Raw genomic sequence first — 15,000 nt, 5'->3', positions numbered from 1 at the left:
TCCAGGGCCGCTTGCTTCCTCACGTCCTCCGGCAAAATCTCATCCCACGACTTGACGGCCTGGCTCTCCTTGGCTGCAATCTCGTCTGCCAGCGCCTTGGCTTTGGCCTTCTCTGCCTCCTCCTGCTTCGCCCGCTCCTCGGCTTCCTTCCGCGCCACCTCGTCAAGCTCTTCCTCGTTCGTCTCAATGTCCACTGTCTTGAACGCCGACAGCAGCTCATCGCTCATCCCTGTTGCCGCCTCCTGCGTGTCGTGTGTCTCTGCTTGCTCAAGCACCGTGTCGAGATCAAGCTTGAGGTCCTGGTCACCTGAATCACCACCGCCGCCGCCGCCGCTGCTGCTGCTCTCCTGTTCGCCAAACAGGTCTGCGGCGCCAAACTTGATGATTGCGTCGAGCTCCTCCTTGTTGTACTCGACCCCACCCGACTTCTTCTTCTGCAGATTCAGCACGCTGCTCCCCGTCGTGTCCATCCGCTGGATCACCTGCAAAGGAAGAGGACGAGAGGAAAGGAACAGAGGGAGGGAAGAGAGAAAAGGAGGAGAGAGAGAGAGAGAGAGAGAGAGAGAGAGAGAGAGAGAGTGTGTGTGTGTGTGTGTGTGTGTGTGTGTGTGTGTGTTTGTGTGTGTGTGTGTCAACGAACGCCTGCAATTGCGTGTCACGCATGGCAGGGCCCGCACGTCCAAGCACGACACACGACGACACGCTCTGGTGCTAACACGTACGAGGTGATCGAGGACCATCTTCTTCTTCGCGCGCTCGAGAATGTCTTCTTCGACCGTGTTCTTCGACACAAACCGGTAGATGTTCACCTGTTTTGGGGCAGCGAGACGTGTGGGTGCGGCGGTGAGCGTCATGGGGGGTTGGACGGTAAATACGACAAGTCAGGATGACAGCTCAAGCACGGTCTCGTGTCAACAATCCCGCAACACAAGAACACAAACAGGCAGGGTGGCTGGCAGGTTAAGGTACAGACACACAGGCACAGATACACACACACACACACACGCACACGCACACGCACACGCACACGCACACGCACACGCACACACACACATACACACAGATGCAGACACAGACACACACACACACACACATGGCAAATGCAGACACACACGCGTACAGCTGACCTGTCTTGTCTGGCCAATGCGGTGCGCGCGCGCTTGGGCCTGAAGGTCATTTTGCGGATTCCAGTCTGAATCGAAGATGATGACAGTGTCTGCGGTGGCGAGATTGACACCAAGCCCGCCAGCGCGTGTGGAGAGAATGAAGCAAAAATCGGCCGAGCCAGGGGCGTTGAAGTGATCAATCGCCTGTTTCCTCCGCTCGTTGGGGATGTTGCCGTCCAGTCGCTGGAACGGGTACCCTTTCATCATGAGATATGTCGCCAGCACATCGAGCATCAGCACCATCTGGGAGAAGATGAGCACGCGGTGGCCCTTGTCGTGCAGCCGCTGCAGGAGTTTGTCCAGCAGGATCAACTTTCCGCTCCCTTTCAACAGGTTCCGCATGTTCTACAATGTGGCGTGTGATGAAAAGGGTGGGACGCGTGGGATTGACGTTGACGTTCAGCCAAACCCACGAGTGATCTCTTACGGAATGCACAGTCTCATGCGAACACGTGAACACATGCGAACACGTGAACACATGCGAACACGTGAACACATGCGAACACGTGAACACATGCGAACACGTGAACACATGCGAACACGTGAACACATGCGAACACGTGAACACATGCGAACACGTGAACACATGCGAACACGTGAACACATGCGAACACGTGAACGTAGGTTCTCCTTTCATGCAGGCGCTTTCGATAAGATGATCCCTAGGGTGTACCGCGCGCCTCTCTATAGCCAGACGTGTCCCTGAGATTTGCCGCGCCGCGAGTCGTCACCGAACCTAACGTTGCATTGCGGTTATCCTCACATAAACGCCTCTGCCCATGGGTCGTTCGAAATGGGGAGTCCTCACGTCAGATACAAGACACCCTGTTGATAAGGATCAAACGGTGAGCGATCGCATGTACACACACACACACACACACACACACCACCACACCCCCCCACCCCACCACACACACACACTCACTCACTCACTCACACACGGCCAACCTCTGTTGGGGAGACGTCTGGGTTTGAGAGGGGGGCCTGGTCGATGAGGGAGGCATGATTGCAGCACTTCTTGAGCTCCATGATGACGTTCACAAGACTGGACTTCTGGCCCTTCTTCAGACTGCGCAGGGCCGTGTAGTTCTTGGTAATGATGTGCTTGTAGATTTGCTTCTGCGACTGGCTTAGCCCCACACGCAGGATCTTCTCAACCTACACACATTGCACGCACAAGAGCGGTTGAGTCAATCAGTGGTGTTTGTGTTCACAGGGGCGTTGGGGCCCGGGTAGGCACGTCCTCATGGCCCAAACGCAACGGCGGACGCACAATTAGGTACAATTGAGCACACACAAGTCAATAAACAAGGGTGCACGAAACGCAAACCGCATGCACCCACCAAACAAAACACACACACACACACACGCACGCACACATACACACGCACCTTCTTTGGCAGGGACTTTTCGACGTCCTTCTTGACTCTGCGAATGAGGTAGGGCTTGATGTCCTCGTGCAGGGTCTGCAGCATCTTGTGGTTTGCGGCCGCGTCGTCACCCAGCCCGCCATATCGCTCCTCAAACTCCTCCCATGACGCAAACGTCCTGGGCATGATGAAATGCAAAAGCGCCCACAGCTCCTTCATCGAGTTCTGTACATGTTTGGGGCACGACAGCAAGGCGTAAACTTGTGTGCGGTTTCAGCGTGCGTTTCTCTGTGTGTATGTCTATCTGTACCGTTATGGCTGCCATTGTGAGCCGTTGTCGTGCGCTCTCTCTCTCTCTCTCACACACACACACTCACCCGCACAGAGACACAAACACATGCACACTCCCTACACACCCATGCCCCCCCCCCACACACACACACCTGGAGCGGGGTGCCCGTGACGAGGAGGCGAAAGTCGTGTCGCAGGTCGCTGAGAGCCTGGTGGAGCATGGACTCGTGGTTCTTGAGCCGGTGCGCCTCGTCCACCACCAGTGCTGCCCAGCGAATCTGCTGCAGGTCGTCCAGGTTGGTGTTCACCTTCTCGTATGTCGTCAAAAGCACGTTGAACTTGATTTTGCCGCGGTCGTTGTAGAACTCGTGGTCGCGTATCGCCTCGCGTGACGCCTTGTTGCCGACATACACAATCGTGTTCATGGCAGGCGCCCACTTGTGCAGCTCTCGCGACCACGCCATGATGGTTGACAGCGGCACGACAATCAGAAACGGGCCGTACACGCGTTGCACATTGAAGAGGTAGGACAGAAACACGATGCTCTGGATTGTCTTTCCGAGGCCCATTTCATCAGCGAGGATGACGGAATTGCCGTCGCACCACGACCGCGCCAGCCAGCTCACGCCTTGCAGCTGTTGTTCGTTTGGGGATGGGAACGTGGTGGAGGGGGGGGGGGCGGGCGTGTGGTGGAGGGGGAGTGTGATGTGGTGTCGTGAGCGTCGAGCGCGAAAGAAGGAAGAACAACGGAAAGTGAAATCACACACACACAAATGAGCGTGTTCACGCTCCAACGCGGCCACAGGACATTGTCACCACCAAACACACGTGGAGGAAAACACCACCTCCCACACACAAGCACTGCCACAGAAGCAGCACACCTGGTAGTCTCTGAGGGAGAGGTCTGGGTCTGGGAGCCAGGACGGCTGTTGGCGGATCATACGAAACGGTTCGCGCTTGCGTCGTGTCGTGGTGGTGGGCAGCGTGCTCGAGTTCTGTCGCTCCAGGTACTCGTCAACGAGCGATTGAAACCTACCAACAGTAGTGGTGGTGGAGGTGGAGGTGGAGGTGGAGGTGGAGGTGGAGGTGGTGTTGTTGTGAGTGTTTCTCCTTCCGTTGCCTGTACACGCACACACGCACACACATGCACGCACACACACACACACATGCACACCCGCACGCACACATGAGCATACCCACACGGTGTGCACGTACCGTGGGCAGATGAGGTTTGCAGACTCCCATGTGTTGCAGTCATAGTCGAGACCAAACCACTTGCACAGGTACTCCACGTCATCGTCGTCGTCCCACGTCTGCCCGTGGCCCAGGGTTCGGTTGAGCACAATTCGCTCCACAACTTTGTGTTTCGCCAGCGCCTCGTAGTGCATCTCAAGCTGATCAAATAAGACCATGTAGCGGAGGTTGTCCAAGAATATGTGCGCACGAGAGAGTGTGTGTGTTTGAACGCATGTGAGCGCACGGCTTGTGTGTGTGTTCGTGAATGGATGAATGTGTGCGTGTGTGTTGCAGCATGTTCGCGCTAGCAGTAAGGTGGTGGATGCCATGCCAAGGAAAAGAGTAGAGCAGAGAGAGAGAGAGAGAGAGAGAGAGAGAGAGAGAGAGAGAGAGAGAGAGAGAGAGAGAGAGAGAGAGAGAGAGAGAGAGAGAGAGAGAGAGAGAGAGAGAGAGAGAGAGAGAGAGAGAGAGAGAGAGAGAGAGAGAGAGAGAGAGAGACAGAGAGAGAGAGACAGAGAGAATATGAAGAAGCACACCACAGTGCCGCGAGCACCTGGCAGTTGAAGTATTCGCGGTCCTCTGTTGTTGTCTTTGGATCGTTGAGTGACTCTTCTCGCAGTCGCACGTCGCGCCGGTAGTTGTCCAACTTCTTCACCCCGGCGATGTCCATCGACCGCAGCTCCCCGGCTGCCCATCGTGCGTTGCGCAGAGTGGAGGTGTCAGCGGTGTGTGTTTTGTTTGTTTGTGAATTTGTTTGTGTGTGTGTGTTTGGTTTGTGTATTTGGTTGTGTGTGTGTTTATTCGTTTGTGTATTTGTTTGGTTATGTGTGTGTGTGTGTGTTGTATGGTATGGACGCGACTGCAACCTCTCAGGCAGGGGTCGTTTCGTACCGGTGTGCCAGGTGTTGTGGATGTGGGAGCGGCCAACCCAGTTGATGCAGTACAGCATATCATCGCCGTCGCCACCCTGAAGCAGAGACACGAAGAATAGGGATGAAGGGGTGGACAACACGCATTTGGAGGGAGGGTGGGAGTACACTAACACAGGTAGGCTACACGAAGAAGAGGTCAACAAGAGGAGCAAACACGCACACACGCACGTACACACACACACAACACACACCTGCTCAAGCTGTGCTGCGTCTTCTTCTGATTTCCCAAGGACGGACACCAGCGACGAATCAATGTCCTCTTGAATCTCCTCCAGCGTCTTGCCCGGCGGAGCTGACACACACACACACACACACACACACACACACACACACACACACACACACACACACACACACACACACGCACGCACACACGCACACGCACGCACACAGATGCACAAGCGCATGTACATGTACATGAGTTGCGGAATGGACAAGAGGCCGCGAAGTGCCTGGCACGTTTGAGAGAGTGTGTGTGTATGTGTGTTTGTGTTCACCTTCTTTCTCGCCAGCAATGATTTCTTCGAGCGAGAGCAAGTGGCGCATCTGGCAACGAGGAAGAGATGGTGGTGGTAGGACGCAGTTCAGTATTGAGAACAGTGTCAGTGAGATGCCATCAGGAGTAGCAGTATTCACCGAACATACGACATGTACACATGCATGTATGCACAAGCATGAAAACATGCGCACACACACACACACACACATAAACACATAAAAGTACACATGCATGTTCAGTGCGACGCACCTCTTGCACGACGTCCTTCCTCTGTTTGTGAACGACTATCAGGTTGATACGCTCGCGCGTGTCCTGATGGGAAGCACACGCAATGCAGCCATGCAGGGATGTGGTACAGCCGCACAGTAGCAATCAGCAACGCCGCCAAGCTCACCCCCAATAAGGGCACTCAAACAGCAGCACCACATGCACACACATTCACATGCATGCACACACATTCACATACACACATACAAACACATTCACGTGAATACAAACGCACATGCTCACCCCCCCCCCCACACACACACACATGTACGCGTGCTGGAAAGCAACCTCGGTCTGCTGCGCGGCGCGAATGGCGAGGCGCTCCTCCTCGTCCAGGCCCTCGTCTGTATCCGACTCGCGGTAGTTCACGCTCCGGCCCGTGTTGCGGAAGCTGATGCGCTGCGGGATGTGCGCACTGTAGTCGTCGTCATCGTCGTCATCGTCACTGTCGCCGCCACGGCCGCGCCGCTTGGTGCGACGGCGCGTGGTGCGCTTGCTTCGTTTGGGTCTGGCGTTGCCCGGCACCCATCCGTCGCTCTCCTCGCTCTCGTCGGATTCAGAGGCCTGCCGTCCGCGGCCGCCGCCACCACCACGCCTGTTGCGCGCCCCCCAATCGCCCGAGGAGTCACTCTCGTCGCTGTCATCATCATCATCATCCTCGTCGTCGTCGTCGTCATTATCATCATCGTCGCTGCTGGTCCACTGGGATCTTGCTTTTCTTCTTCTGCCACCACCACCAGCACCGCGCGTCTTGCGCCCTTTTGCTGTTGTCTTGCGGCGTGTGCTGCGTGCAGCCTGTCGTGCAGCCTCCTCTTGCTTGTACATCTCCTCCAATCTGTCGCGCCGCTGTCGCCGCTCGCGCCCAGACCGCCGCAGCCCAAACAGCTCTGGATTTGCAATTGCCTCCTCCACCACCGTGTCGCGCGCGAACCGCGACTTGCGGGCTTTGTTCCCTCGTAGAGATGCCGGCTCATCAGAGCCACTGTCACTGGTGGACTCGTTGCTGTCGTGATATGCGCCGCTGCCATCATCATTGTCCCCATCGTCGTCATCATCATCTTCCTCGTCCTCCTCTGCATTGTACGATGTGTCGCTCATGCGTCGCTGTCGGCTGCTGTCATCGTTCTCACTCTCATCGTAACCGTTGCCAGTGTCCGCATCGGGCTGCGTGTGCTCGATGCTCTCGGTGGCAGGCGAGTCTGAGGTGGCAGCTTCGGCTGCACTGCCACTGCATCACAGGCAAGCAAGATCAGCAGGGGTGCGCGAAGGATGACGGGTGAGTGAGCAGAGTTGGTTCGTGGCTTGCCGTTCAGTTGCAAGGTCCACGCAGAAACAGGAGCGGGGTGTCTGTGTGCGTATGTGTGTGCGTATGTGTGTGTGTGTGGTGTTGAGGTTGCGCAGATAGGTGTGAACATACGTTGCTGGGGACACCTGCTGCGACTTGCCCTGAAAGGCAAACTCATCCAACTGCAGCTCTGATGCCATGGCCAAGAAAGGGCTGCGTAGTTTTGTGCGTGTGTGTGCTGTGTTGTGTTTGAGGGGTGGGGTGGGGACGTTCAATGACTCGTCTATCCTCCTCGATGCTGCCTGACGCTGGGTTGGTGGTTGCTTGCCACTCCCTCACTGTTGGTATCAGCAGACGCTTGTCGTGTGTGTGTGTGTGTGTGTGTGCTGGTGGATGGCCACACTCTCCCAGCAGTGCTGGTGGTGGTGGCTGCTGATGAATAAACACAGGCTCGCGCGCATCAACATGCACACGCACACACGCACCAGTGACACGCAGTGGCAAGCAAGCAAGCAAGCAAGTGACGGGGGTTGTGTGTGGCTGGCTATCGCTGTGCGCTGTTGCCGGTGGTGCGCTTTGCTCGCTCGCTTGGTGCGCGGTTGTGTGTCACACACAGACCTGGTGCAAACGGTCGGTTTTTCAGAAGAAGAGGAATTTAATTTATTGTCTGGCCAGTAAGGATTCCATGTACCGTTAACTGGACAGTGCCAAGTCCTTGAAATGGTTCGTGAATTTTCGTTCGCCCGCAATCCAGTCGCACAAGCCCAGCGTGTCTGTCACACACTCGCCACCAACCCATCCACGTGGTCCAAGCTGAGGTCGACCCCTCTGTGCTCCTTCTCCCTCTCTCCCTCTCCCCACCGCCTCCTCTTCACGTTCCTCGCGAGCAAATAAGCAAGTGCGGCGTGCCTTTGGACACAAGTGTGCGTGTGAGAACTTGTCTACTTCTGTCTATTCCACTTTTGCCTATTTTTCTCTGGCAAGCGGTAGGATGTTGACGGTCGCGGATATGCTGCTTCTGGCCGAGGGCGAGGAAGCCCTGTACGCTCAAGAGCCGTACGAGAGTGACGACGACTCGGATGACGAAAGCAGCAGCAGCAGCGATGACAGTGACAGCGATGACAGTGACAGCGATGATGATGGTGATGATGATGACAGCTCTGACGATGATGAGGAGGATGACAAGAAGAAGGATGACAAGAAGGATGACAGCTCCGACAGCGACAGTGACAGTGACAGCGACAGTGACAGCAGCGATGATGAGGAGGATGACAAGAAGAAGGATGACAAGAAGGATGACAGCTCCGACAGTGACAGCGACAGCAGCGATGATGAGGAGGATGACAAGAAGAAGGACGACAAGAAGGATGACAGCTCCGACAGTGACAGCGACAGCAGCGATGATGAGGAGGATGACAAGAAGAAGGACGACAAGAAGGATGACAGCTCCGACAGTGACAGCGACAGCAGCGATGATGAGGAGGATGACAAGAAGAAGGATGACAAGAAGGATGACAGCTCCGACAGTGACAGTGACAGCAGCGATGATGAGGAGGATGACAAGAAGAAGGACGACAAGAAGGATGACAGCTCCGACAGTGACAGCGACAGCAGCGATGATGAGGAGGATGACAAGAAGAAGGATGACAAGAAGGATGACAGCTCCGACAGTGACAGTGACAGCAGCGATGATGAGGAGGATGACAAGAAGGATGACAAGAAGGATGACAGCTCCGACAGTGACAGCGACAGCAGCGATGATGAGGAGGATGACAAGAAGAAGGACGACAAGAAGGAGGGTGACAGCTCCGACAGTGACAGTGACAGCAGCGATGATGAGGAGGATGACAAGAAGAAGGACGACAAGAAGGAGGGTGACAGCGACAGCTCGGACAGCGACAGTGATGGTGATGGTGAGCAGTCTGCCAAACGACCCAAGAAGGAGACCGATGACAAAGACAGCAGCGATTCTGATTCTGACTCAGACTCTGACGAGGATGAGAAGGAGAAGAAGGAAGAGGAAGCCGACAGCAGTGACTCTGACAGCTCCGATGACGAGTCGGATGGCGAGCAGCCAGCGAAGCGCGCGAAGAAGGAGAGCGATGACAGCAGTGATGATGACGACAGTTCTGATGACGATGATAGCAGTGGCGATGATGACGATGAGAAGAAAGACGATAAGAAGGCCGACAGCAGCTCTGATAGCTCCGACGATGATGACGATGATAGTGATGACAGTGACGATAGCGATGACGAGGACGATGGCAAGGCGAAGAAAACGAAGAGGGAGGAGAAGAAGGACAAGAAAGCGGGCATCAACGGCAAGTCTGTCAAGCGCTCTGCTACCAGCAAGGCCGACTCCTCCGATGACGATAGCGACAGCAACGACAACGCACAGCACTCAACCAAGCGAGCCAAGTTGTCGGCAGACAAATCGAAGGTATGTTGAATGAGTTCCTGCAAAGAGTGGGCGCCCTTTCGCTGTGTTATGTTTTGCTGTTGTACTTCTTTCCAAGTTGAATCGTTGTGTTGATCTTTTCATGGATGGCACTCACACGCATACGGCCTATTGTCTCTGCCTGATCACCAGTCGCTGCCAACGACGCCTGCAAACCAAGTTCGCAGCAGCCACGGCAACGGTCACGCTGCACCCAAGACGACGCCGGGCAAGCGTGGCAGCCGCAAGCCCAACGTCCCGTACCGCCGCGTGCGCGCCGAGGAAGTCACGGTTCGTTGCACACATGCTGCTTAGTGCTCTGTGCGTGTGTGTGTGCGTGTATGTGTGTGTGTGTGTGTGTGTGTGTGTGTGTGTGCGTGCCTCTGTGTGCGTGTGCGTGCGTGTGTGTGTATGTGTGTGCGTGTGTGTATGTGTGTGTGCGTGGGACACACGCGGGCGATTTGACTCGTGCATGTCGCTGTTTGCGCCATATTCCCCAGGTGAACCCAGCGCTGGCAGACAACTCGTACGAGGGCACGTGGGGAAACGAGGGCTGGGGTGCGCGGGCCGCGGAGCAGCTGAAGGTGACACGCGGCAAGTCATTCCGGCACGAGAAGACAAAGAAGAAGCGCGGCAGCTACCGCGGCGGCCAGATTGACACCGTCTCTGTCAACTCCTTTACGTTTGGTGACGACTGGTGAAACAGCCACGCACGCACACGCATGCACGTGTCCATGTCCGTGTGTGCCGTTGTCGTTGTTGTGGCTTTTTTTTGAATGCATGCTGTATTGTGCATGGTGGCGAATGCCCTGCTTGTGTACTCTTGCATGTGCGTGTGCGTGATTATGTGCTAGGATTTGAAGAGGAGGAGAGGAAAGAGGTCACGAGGAGAAACACTGCGAGGTACGCTGGTTGACTTGTGTTGGTGATGGTGCTGTTGGCTGTTGCTTTGTTTTGTCTTGGCTCTCAAATGCATCAAATCAATCGACACAGCAGAGGCAAAGACACAAAGAGAGAGAGTGTGTGTGTGTGTGTGTGTGCATTGGACAGAGCGAGCACAAAGGAGATAGAGTGCACATTGGAAAGAGCACACACGCGCGCGCACACACACACACACACACACACACACACACACACACACACACACAGCCTCTGATGAAATTTAACGAATATCAACCATTAAATTTCTCCGTGCTTGGAAACGACAACGCTGCCAACAGCCAACACCCTTTGTGTATCCGACCATCGTCGAGCATGTCGCAAGTGAGCGTTGGGGAAGCGCTGGATCGGCGCAGCAGCCTGTTCTCGATCAGCCGACCAGAGATTGCCGCCACCAGCCAAGTTGACGCCAGCGATGTCCCCGACCAAGACGTGCGTGTGACTTGTTGTTTTCCTGGGGTGCAATTGGAGTTGGTGATAATGTTGGTGTTTGTGGTGCGATGGGTGTTGGTGTTGTGGTTGTTGGTGGTGGTGTTGCACTGCGCTACAAGAGCGCGGGTACCTGTTGGAAGAGGTTCTTGAACCCGCTCTCCCCTCGCAAGCCGTGTGTGCTGCACACAGTTTCCGTGCTTGCACACAACCCTCACTCAATCAGCCCCACATGCCCTCGACCATATGCATCGCTGCGAACACCACCACCGCCGTCGCTGACAACAACAACACCAACAGGAGGGCCCAAAGAGGCCTGTCACTCCGCTCGAGAACACATACCAGCTGGACCCGGACAAAAAGTTCAGCGAAAGCGCAGTGACAGCAATTATCAGAGAGGTGCTGGAGGGTCAACTCGAGGAGGAGAAGTACGATGCGAGAGCAACACGACAGGTCAGCCGCTCGCTTCATGTTTTAGCTCGCGCGCGCGTGTGTATGCGTGGAGTGGGTGAGTGAGTCGATTTGTGTGTGTATGTGTGTGTATGTGTGTGTGTTTGTTTGTTTGTTTGTGTGGTTGTGGGTGCGCGCTCGATTGTGTGCGCGTTTGTGTGAGTGCACTTGCGTTGCGCATGAGTGTACTTGCGTCGCATGAGTGTTGGCTTGCGTGGTAGAGTACTGTGCGGTCTGTAAGTGCGCGCGGTCTATTATCGATTGTCTCTGTCTGCGACTGTCTTGGAGTTAGGAGGGCAGTGCCGGTTTTGGTTGCAACTTGCTTATGGACCCATTCACGATTCCTACTAATCTCGAGTGCCTGCTTGCGGTGCACGTCGTTTACCATAGATGTCGAAAACGCTGTCAACCATCATCACAAACCGCGTCAAAGCCCTCGAGTACACAAGGTTGCGCACTGCGTGTGCATGTTGTGTGTCTGTGTGTGTATGCGTGAGTGTGTGTGAGCAATGGGTTAGTGAGTCAGTCAGTCAGTCAGTCAGACAGCGTGTATGTGTGTGCGTGTGTGAGCGCGTGTATATTCGTGTTCTTGCTCACCATGACCGCGGCCCCGTCATGTTTGCTTGCCTGCTTGCAGATACAAAATCGTCACAGTAGTTGCGTTGGGGGAGGCAGCAGATCAAGGCGTCACAGTGGTGAGTTCAGCAGCTTCGCTCAAGAAACAAACAGAGAGAGAGAGTGTGTGTGTGTCTGTGTATGTCTGTGTCTGTGTCTGCGCCTGCGCGTGTGTGTGTCTGTGTATGTCTGTGTCTGTGTGTCTGCATGTCTGTGTGCGTTTGAGTGGCTGTGTTTGTCTCTTTTTGCTTTCGTTCTGCTGTTCTCTCATCCCTTTCGCACCTCATCACCACCACTGGTTGCATTGTGCCTGCGCGCTAGGCATCCCGGTGCTTGTTTGACAAGGACAAGGATAACTTCGCCTCTGCGTCGTACCGCAACTCCAACTTGTATGCTGTCGCCACTGTCTATGCCTGCTACTACGAATGAACGACCGGAACCCAACAAACGTGTCATTGTGTGTGTGTGTGTGTATGTGTGTGTGTATGTGTGCGTGATGTGTTTGCTCTTTCGTTGTTTCTTGTGAAGAGTGCAGTCGGTCAGCTCTCTTGTCTCTGATGTGTGCGTGTTGTGTTGAATTTCTTTCCTTCCGCTGTTTGCATGCTTCTGTCAACCCGGCTGTTTGCCTGTCAGTGCAATTACATGAAGCACCAGAACATCCACTTCCTCACTTTCCCTCTCCCACATGAAAAAGGGTCGGTAGCGTTGGTGTTGTTTGGTCTTCTATCCATGCATAAGGTTGGTGTTGGTACAGCCAACAGACAGAGGCAGTAGGGTCTCAATACAGCAACGCCCATCAATGAAACATCACACGCACATACACACGCAGACACACAGACAAACACACACGCGCACACACACACACACACGCGCGCGCGCACACACACACACACACAGAGTTAGAGGAGGTCAAAGTCATCGAGCTTGTCGTTGTATTTGAGGACGTGGCGGCGGATCTTGGAGTTGTCCACCCACGTGACGAGATCCTCGCGTTGCCTGCAAGCACAAAAATGGGAACCGACAAAAGGGGGACGGTGAGGGCTGGCAAAACCATCATGAGACGACCCTGCCTTCACACACACACAGACACACAGACACACAGACACACACAGACACACACAGACACACACAGACACACACACACACACAGACACACAGACACAAACGTGCGCAGACCTGGTGACGAGGTATGCGGGGTCTGTGACGGGATCGGGGCCAACACGAACATGTCCTTGTTCAACCAACTTGACGGCCTCCTTGACTGTCTGCGCCATCTTGAGTCGCACCTGCACCCAAACACCACGATCACCACAAAGATTCAGCAAAGATCCAGCACACTTGATGCAAAGCAATCATCTCACACGCACGTGCAAAACACTCTCACGCACGCGCAAAACACTCACACACATACTTTCGCTCGAGCACACACACACACACTCACACACACACACACACACACGCATGCACACACACACACACACACACGCAAGCACACACACACCACGCACCATGACGACTGGGAGGCGGCGGGCGCAGAAGCGGGACGTCGACAGCTGCTCACAATCCGACAGCTGTGTTGTCTTGTTAGTCAGCACCCCCATCGCGTACCTGGCACACACGACAGTAGCAGCAGCAGAAACAAGAACACCAACAGCATGATGACGCAGCAGCAGCAAGACAACAGGCATGCGTGAGTTTTCGCGTGGGCGAGGGTCACAGAGAGGCCCCAATACGCATGATGCATTCACACGATATTGTGTCGAATGTACGCGGAGGTAAACGTACAGCTTGGTGAGGAGGTGGTCTGTGGTGACTTGACGGATCTTGTCGTTTGGATCCAGCTCCCGGAGCATGGCCACCAGCTTTGTGACTGGCAATAATGGTGGAGGTTGGGGGAGGGGGAAGGGGTGAGTTGATCGTTGGTGAGAACAAGGCGGATCTGCAACACACCAGGGATTCACGCAAGTGCACAGCGGACAGGCGGCACTCACTTTTGCCTGCCAAGCGGTTGTATCTAGACGCGGCATAAGGAGTGGAGCGTGGGCGTGTTTGTGCGATTGTGAGTGAGTGTGTGTGTGTGTGTTTGCGTGGTTGTGCGTTTGCGCTTGGAGCGCAACAAAACGCAACTCCCCCACGCACAAGAACACAAGAGCACAAGCAGGCACACAGCCACACACATGCATGCACACAAAAACACACACACCCCTTAAAGACGCACTTTGTGTAGTCCTCGCGGTTCTGAATGTGGTAACGACGCATAATCTCTCCCGCGCGGAGCTTCTTGTCATAGAAGTCCACCTTCCTCAGTAGCTTCTTCTCATGATGCCTGAGTTTCCTCATCGTGAGCCGTCTGCGTCAACCGCGATAGGTGGTGTGGTGGTGGTCTTGGCAGCAGCGCAACGTGCTTCTCGTCTTCCTTCTGGTTGCCTCGTGGGTAAATGTCAAGTTTGACTTTATGTTGACCCGCAAAGGCAAAATTGACTTTACACAGCAACCAATACACAGCAAAGTCCCAGCACACCATTCCATCCACCACATCCATTGTCCTATTGTCGGCAGCGAGCAGTATTGACAAGGGCAGCGAACAAGAAGGAAGAAGCGTCATGGCGTCAAGCACAGACCCATACTTTGTCGTGAAGGAGTACGCTTGTTTTGAATCTAATGCCTTTGCAATGCGGTTGCCTTTCTCCACGTTCTATGCGAGTTTGTGGTGTTTGTATTGATTTGAACCAGCTGGCTGTTGGTTCGAGATGCTTGACCATGCTCCTTGTGTGATGAACGCTGCTGCTTTCGCTCACGCACACGCATACACGCACACGCACGCACGCACACGCACGCACGCACATATGCACACACACGCACACACGCACACACACACGCACACACGCACACACACACACGCACACACGCACACACGCACGCTCACGTTCCTAGGGAAGTGGAAAACTCGATTGCCAATGCAGAGCGGTTGTATGCAAGATGGCAGCGCATGTTCACGTCGCGGTCGGCAGATGACGCAGAATTCAAGCACACCACGGAACAGCTCAAGACCAACATCAAGAGCATCGAATGGGACCTTGAAGA

At 54.8% G+C, this 15,000-nt stretch overlaps 5 protein-coding genes across 5 annotated transcripts in view; 3 read left to right on the top strand and 2 right to left on the bottom strand.

The window, feature by feature from the left end:
- PTSG_00418 (chromodomain helicase DNA binding protein 1) overlaps positions 1-7,729 on the bottom strand; it is a gene marked incomplete at its 3' end in the record, with an annotated part of 9,995 nt that extends 2,266 nt beyond the window's left edge. The window contains exons 1-15 of the mRNA XM_004998910.1: positions 7,179-7,729; positions 6,050-6,989; positions 5,744-5,806; positions 5,493-5,541; positions 5,187-5,287; positions 4,955-5,030; positions 4,617-4,750; positions 4,043-4,221; positions 3,709-3,859; positions 2,980-3,462; positions 2,558-2,761; positions 2,115-2,324; positions 1,128-1,511; positions 723-809; positions 1-482 (exon numbers count right to left, since the gene is read on the bottom strand). The exon at positions 1-482 is cut by the window's left edge and continues 328 nt beyond it. Of these exons, the coding sequence (XP_004998967.1) occupies positions 1-482; positions 723-809; positions 1,128-1,511; positions 2,115-2,324; positions 2,558-2,761; positions 2,980-3,462; positions 3,709-3,859; positions 4,043-4,221; positions 4,617-4,750; positions 4,955-5,030; positions 5,187-5,287; positions 5,493-5,541; positions 5,744-5,806; positions 6,050-6,989; positions 7,179-7,246 (3,611 nt within the window). The 5' untranslated portion in view covers positions 7,247-7,729. The remainder of the gene's footprint in view (positions 483-722; positions 810-1,127; positions 1,512-2,114; positions 2,325-2,557; positions 2,762-2,979; positions 3,463-3,708; positions 3,860-4,042; positions 4,222-4,616; positions 4,751-4,954; positions 5,031-5,186; positions 5,288-5,492; positions 5,542-5,743; positions 5,807-6,049; positions 6,990-7,178) is intronic.
- Positions 7,730-8,037: 308 nt separating this feature from the next.
- On the top strand, positions 8,038-10,501 carry PTSG_00417 (uncharacterized protein; the record flags this gene model as incomplete). Its single annotated transcript, XM_004998909.1, has 3 exons — positions 8,038-9,486; positions 9,637-9,774; positions 9,984-10,501. The coding sequence occupies 3 exons, from the start codon at positions 8,038-8,040 to the stop codon at positions 10,182-10,184; spliced, it is 1,788 nt and encodes a 595-aa protein (XP_004998966.1). The 3' UTR covers positions 10,185-10,501.
- Positions 10,502-10,737: 236 nt separating this feature from the next.
- Positions 10,738-12,345, top strand: PTSG_00416 (uncharacterized protein; the record flags this gene model as incomplete). Its single annotated transcript, XM_004998908.1, has 5 exons — positions 10,738-10,854; positions 11,152-11,304; positions 11,692-11,750; positions 11,939-11,996; positions 12,238-12,345. The coding sequence occupies 5 exons, from the start codon at positions 10,738-10,740 to the stop codon at positions 12,343-12,345; spliced, it is 495 nt and encodes a 164-aa protein (XP_004998965.1).
- A 262-nt stretch (positions 12,346-12,607) lies between these two features.
- On the bottom strand, positions 12,608-14,373 carry PTSG_00415 (U3 small nucleolar ribonucleoprotein IMP3). The gene is made up of 6 exons (XM_004998907.1): positions 14,135-14,373; positions 13,908-13,930; positions 13,702-13,786; positions 13,425-13,524; positions 13,093-13,202; positions 12,608-12,912 (listed from the first exon to the last, which is right to left on the bottom strand). Exons 1-6 carry the CDS (start codon positions 14,254-14,256, stop codon positions 12,816-12,818), a joined length of 537 nt encoding a protein of 178 aa, XP_004998964.1. The 5' UTR covers positions 14,257-14,373; the 3' UTR covers positions 12,608-12,815.
- A 30-nt stretch (positions 14,374-14,403) lies between these two features.
- Positions 14,404-15,000, top strand: part of PTSG_00414 (uncharacterized protein) — a 2,893-nt gene continuing 2,296 nt past the window's right edge. Inside the window, exons 1-2 of the mRNA XM_004998906.1 lie at positions 14,404-14,557; positions 14,851-15,000. The exon at positions 14,851-15,000 is cut by the window's right edge and continues 49 nt beyond it. Of these exons, the coding sequence (XP_004998963.1) occupies positions 14,520-14,557; positions 14,851-15,000 (188 nt within the window). The 5' untranslated portion in view covers positions 14,404-14,519. The remainder of the gene's footprint in view (positions 14,558-14,850) is intronic.

Source organism: Salpingoeca rosetta, assembly GCF_000188695.1.
Source record: "Salpingoeca rosetta unplaced genomic scaffold supercont1.1, whole genome shotgun sequence".
NCBI classification, from domain to species: Eukaryota; class Choanoflagellata; order Craspedida; family Salpingoecidae; genus Salpingoeca; species Salpingoeca rosetta.
Note: the sequence above shows the minus strand (reverse complement) of the source record. Positions and strands in the feature narration are given on the sequence as shown.

Bases quoted from the DNA above. Each gene is read 5' to 3' on its own strand.
- PTSG_00415 (XM_004998907.1), bottom strand. From the start codon at position 14,256: ATGAGGAAACTCAGGCATCATGAGAAGAAGCTACTGAGGAAGGTGGAC. The intron at 13,787-13,907 runs GTGAGTGCCGCC...CATTATTGCCAG, and splicing joins CAACCGCTTGGCAGGCAAAA to TCACAAAGCTGGTGGCCATG. The intron at 12,913-13,092 runs GTCTGCGCACGT...TTGTGCTTGCAG, and splicing joins CCCGCATACCTCGTCACCAG to GCAACGCGAGGATCTCGTCA.